This window comes from Bidens hawaiensis, unplaced genomic scaffold (genome assembly GCF_021521415.1).
Source record: "Bidens hawaiensis isolate Kalapana, Puna unplaced genomic scaffold, B.hawaiensis_p1.1 tig00035886_1, whole genome shotgun sequence".
Taxonomy (NCBI): Eukaryota; Viridiplantae; Streptophyta; class Magnoliopsida; order Asterales; family Asteraceae; genus Bidens; species Bidens hawaiensis.
Window position 1 is genome coordinate 36,403 of NW_027505387.1, and position 5,818 is coordinate 42,220.

The following is a 5,818-nucleotide window of genomic DNA, read 5'->3' on the forward strand; positions in this document are numbered from 1 at the left end:
CCTAAGGATTTTTGAAATTGGCAAATGGTGACAAGTGTTAGAAATTACAACCAGTTAAAATGATAAAGTAATGACACAAGTAAACTAACAAAATAATGAATTGCACGTTTTAGAAAAAAAAAAGAAAGAATTGAAAATAACTAAAATGTGGGTAAGTCTTATGTGACAAAATGAGAGCCCTAATTGCAGGAATTTCGTTCCAAGTTATGACGAGATCCTTAAGCTCCTGCTTATGGGCCCCTTGCCTCTGCTCAATATAGCCCAAGTTCTTATTTTATGTTGTACCTTTTCTGTCTTATTTCCCTATGTTTAGCTGGTCTAATTAAAAGTCAGTTAGTTATTGGTTTATCACCATGCTTGAGCATATAAAATTTCTATCTACATATATATGTCATTCGTCAGGTTAATGTTTTCAAATGTGGTGGGATTGGCCTTTCAACTAGTGTGACACAAGCTCTTTGATGGCAATACATATTTCTTCTTTATGAAAGCGTGGGCTGCGGCTACAAGGGGTTCACCACAAAAAGTTTTCCCTAGTTTTGTGGCTTCTAAGGTGTTTCCCAATAATCATAACCTTAACTATTCTTGGCCTTCCAAGTTTATGATTACCAAATCAGTTAGTACAAAAAGATTTGTGTTTGATACTATGGCTATAGCTACCCTTAAGGACCAGGCGGTTATCTACACTTCAAAAAGACGTCCGACTCGTATGGAGGTCACATCTGCTTTAATATGGAAGGCTGCTGCCAAAGCATCATTAGCCGTAAAACCTTTCCGCCCACAAACACCTCATGCTTTGTTGTCATATGTGAATTTGCGTTCAAGGGCTTCACCGCCTTTGCCCTATGAATCAATTGAAAACCTTATTCACCTTGCCACTGGGATTTGTTTTCTAGATAGCCAACTAGAACTGCCAAAGTTGGTGGGTGAAATTAGAGAATCAATAGCCAAAATTAACTCGTATCACATCGACTCTATTAAAGGTGAAAAGGGTAATGATGTATACGATGGCACGTTAAACAGGTTAAAGGATCTGATGGATATTACAGAGGAAGGAGATAGATGTCTATCTGTTACAAGCCTACTGAATAATGGAATTTACAAGATTGATTTCGGATGGGGAACACCTATATGGTTCTATGACATGAATGCAGGTTTCACGAGGATAGTGGCTTTGAATGATACGCTAAAACGCGGTGGTGTTGAAGCCACAGTAACATTGACTTCCAATGAAATGGAGGTATTCGAGACTGATAACGAGCTTCTATCATATGCGACTATCAACTCTAGCCCGCTTGAATTTCTTAATGATTAAACTACATATGTTACCCATCTATATATAAAAGTAGGAACAAATTTAGCAGTTTATGAAATGTAAGTGTGATCTTTTCAAATAAAAATTTATTCAGTTTGTACTTGTTTTAATAATCATTTATAATCAAAAAAGTAAAAATGTAGAAGGAAAATTACCAAAAAAATAAGCATGTTTGATCTTCATTTATTCAAAACTAGTTTTTTTACCCGGTGCAACGCGACAGGAAGCTAGTAGAACCCCATCGTTTAAACTGGGGCGTTGGTAAAACCCGAACATTACGACGATCAGACGACACGAATTCGGTCAGTACCTACTGCGTTTATTACAATTTAGACGCCATTGGTAAAATTTGAGCGTTAAAACCAAAAAATATAATTCGTCAAGTTAACATATAAAAAACAGTAACATATAAGAAAACAAAATATTTAAGAAAATGTTTACTTGTTTGGCAAACCTAGGCAGTGGTAAAACTCAATCGTTGTCTGTCCCGAGCGTTGAGGGGGTAACTTGACACGAATTCGGTCAGTTTTGATTATGTACGTTACGGTACCGGAATTTAAAAAAAAATTGAGGTGGACCAACTACCATTGGAGGGGGGGGGGTTGAAAATTTTTCGCATCGGTAAAACCCGAGCATTGTCGGCCATGCGCTTTAAAAAAGGCTGCGAGTCTGCGCAATCTCGGTCGATTTGTTTCAGGTTTGTTATGGTAATTATGTATATAAAAATATACATTTTTTGACATCATATAATTTCCAAAAACTGCAACTTCTATAGTATAATATAGTTCAAATAACTACTTATCTTTTAAAAATTTATTTTCAAGTGAATCCAAGCCTCAAATGAAGAAAACGAATGAAAAGCCAAAGAAAAATCAAAGAAAACCCAAGAAAACAGCAAAACACACCCCCATGCTTCATGGAACACGCCCCCATGCTTTCCTGTGCAAGAAAAGACACAAATCTGAAAGAAAGGACAAAATACTAGATAGATGGACACGAGGCCGTGCTTCAGAGAACATGGGGCCGTGGTCACCTTTCAGTTTAGACAAAAGAAAATATAACACACACCCAAAACACGGGGTCGTGCCTCAGGAAGCACGCACTCATGGTGAGTCAGCGTGTATGATTTGACAGAGATTAAATGCGAGTGGACAGATAGACACGGGGGTGTGCCTCGGGAAGCACGGGGTCGTGCCTGAGTGCCTATATAGCCTATAAATAGTGGAGCATGTTGCATTCGTTCGGTGTATTTGAAGAAGAACTCTATACGGGTTTCACTTATAAAAAAACCCACATTACACTGATATTGAAGATCTTGTGGAGAGTTTGGAGGCTTGGAGGTTATCATCATCATCCATCACCATTGAAAAAGGAAGATTCATCCACATTTGGTTAGATTGTTCTAGTTTGATCATGTGTTTGTTATCTTCGTCTATTTTGATGTTCATAGCCATGCTCATTATGAGATAAACTAAAATTACCATCTAATTTCTATGAAGAAGCTTTGTTTACTTGATGATTATCTTTAATATGTGATTTATTTTAGTAGAGTACAAGGTTATCTTGCAATTATCCTTTAACTCAACAAATCAAGGTTGATGATTAACAATCATTAATGATTCACTCATGTTCTTGGAGACTAGAAATGGTAAAAAGAATACTTTGATAACTTATTCAAGATAAAACATGGATCCTTATATTGTACTTAGAAATGATGAGATATAAGCTATGATCTAGTTCTCTAGTGTTGATAATTCTGAAATAACATTGTTAACACGATTGTTTAGGTTATCATACTAGTTAAAGAAATAATAATGTTAAAGGAATGTGTAATTATAACCTACTTAAATAAACCAATGGGAGGTTGTGTGATAAACTATAACCACCCGAAGTTGTTAGAATTGATATTTGAGAAATCGAACCAATCCTAATCTTTCTACTTTACTAAACAACTTGCCTACTTAAATTGACATTCTCGTGGTAGACATGAAATTAAGCAAGGGTTGACTTGAAAATATGCATGCTACTTTCTTTTATGTCATAGGATATGTTCACTTAGAAAATGATGAGTTATTTTCTCATATATTATTAAGGCAAGTTATCACATGTTTACTTTATAATCATCAAGGAAGAATGGAGTGGATTCTTGATCTTAGATAGTAACCTTTATATAATTGTTTTACTCATTTAGAATTTCTCTTCTTGTTCACATATATATTATATATAAGTTATTCTATTAAAGTTTAAAAATCAACCACAAAATGATTATCTTACCCGATTGAGTTAAAACAAAGATTTAATATTAGAAATATTTGTGTCCGGGGATCGATACTTAGTTCTTACCAATACTATTCTACATATACGATAGGTACACTTGCCTATTTTGTGTGTGTTTAGTCTTAGTAGAAATCACTTTTATAAATTTAAAACACAATCTTGTGCGAAACCACATACAACATCAAGTTTTTGGCGTCGTTGCCGGGGACACAACATATTTTTAAGAATGATCCAAGTTTTTAATCATTGTTTATAAATTGTATAAATTTATAACTTTTTTTTAGTTACTATTAGATTAAATTTTTCTTATTTTAAGGCTAGCCTAACATTTACTTTAGTTTAAATTTAATTAGCCTAACCTTTACTTTAGTTTTAACTTTAAATAGTTTAAATTTGTACGTCCTCTACATTCGGACCTGAGCTTATTTCTCCAATTTCTGAACCCGAACGACTTTTTCGCCGAAGAATACGCAAACTAGCAACAGAAACTGCGGAAACAATCAAAGACGAATCAGTAGACGCCAATACATCGGAAGAATATTAGGCAGAAGAAATGATGGCAACACAAAACAATGAACCGAACATGAGCAGTATACCAAGCCAACCCTCGAAGGCTATGAAAATGGAGTGGCTTCACCCGAAATCACCAAACATTTTAAAATCAAATCAAGCACCATTTCTATGGTGGAAAATTTAGTTCAAGTTCACGGTCTCCTCGACGAAGACCCTCTTTCTCATATATCTCGATTCTTACGAATCTGCGAAACCTATAAAATTCAAAATTGTTCAGAAGATCTGATCAAACTTAAACTCTTTCCTTTCTCTCTAAGAGGACAAGCCTTATAATGGATAGAATCTCTTCCTTCTGGTTCCATCACCAACTAGGACCAGATGGTTGAACAGTTTCACCTTAAATACTCTACGCCAGACAAAACTGCAAAATATCGAACCAGCATTCCCGGATTCCGGACCGATGATGATGAGTCGTTACACGCATCACAGGAGAGATACAAAAGTCTTCTGAGAAGATGCCCACATCATAGACTGAGCATATAGTTACAAGTACAACTTTCTTTGAAGCACAATGTAACATTTCGGGTTTTCTTCTTGTATTTACCCGACCCGTTTAAGGGTTCGGGTCACTCATTTAATAAAACTGACACATTTATTGAGTATTTTTTTATTGTTTTAGTTTTATTATTTAACAGTTTGAATATTCAAACTTACAAGAACTTGACAACTTACACCCAAACTCAAACTTTAACCCATTCTCGTTTCCATCTACAAACTTCAGGGGCCTGTTATGTAAATTATAATTTATAATAATAATATATAAATAACCCAAACCACCCTACTGGTCCGACCGGCTGACCCAAACCCAAAACCCGACCTGTCGCACCCCAAATCATTCAAAACCTTCAATTCCCGCTAACCGATACCTTATACATGGTAAATGTTAACAGATTGACAGCTACTACGTTAATTACAATCCGCGGCTGCCTTTGACTGTAAAACACTATATAAACTCGTTAATTATTCAATTAAATCACACCACATCGTCCTCTCACTAGCGCAAACCTAAGCCCTAACCAAATCGCATCATGCATTGTCGTTAAGATCCAGATTCGTCACCAACATTGAGCCGCAAACCCACATTCCGTTCACCCTCTATACATTATCAATTACGGTAATTAAACTTTGATTTGTACTCGTTTTTAATCAACTAACTAAAGCCCTAACCCAATTTGAATCAACTATGAACGAATTAAACAAACCCAGATTTAGGGTTTGTTTGATTTGGGGGTGTTCTTGGGACTGCCTGTTTATGTTTTACGAAACCTGTTTCTTTCCCAAGTTAAGGCACCAGCCCAATGGCTGGTGCGCGCTTGTTTAAGACACTCAGAACCGGCCAGGCGCGGATTCGAACCCCCTGGACGCGGTTTGGCATATTTTATTTTCTTAATTACTTTTTCCTTTAGTATATCTAATATTACCCATAAATATAAAGTAACTAGTATTTTAAACCCCCGCGTTGCGGGGGGGGGGGGGGGGGCAGGTGCAGTCGATTTAAATGTAACTAATGAATATTGCTGGACATAAGTGTCACATTTAATGGTTGTTTACACAACTGTTATAACTTACAACACACAAAAACCACCACAACTACAACCATTCTCATATTAACCCTTACAAGTTTAACCTTACAATTACATTGCCAAAGGCTAC

General features: G+C 36.0%; 1 protein-coding gene across 1 annotated transcript; it reads left to right on the plus strand.

Annotated features, from left to right (window-relative positions):
- Positions 1-290: 290 nt before the first annotated feature.
- On the plus strand, positions 291-1,472 carry LOC143612871 (17,18-epoxy-17-hydroxycur-19-ene N-malonyltransferase-like). Its single transcript, XM_077086745.1, has one exon. It carries the CDS (start codon positions 485-487, stop codon positions 1,313-1,315), a length of 831 nt encoding a protein of 276 aa, XP_076942860.1. The 5' UTR covers positions 291-484; the 3' UTR covers positions 1,316-1,472.
- The last annotated feature ends 4,346 nt before the right edge of the window (positions 1,473-5,818 follow it).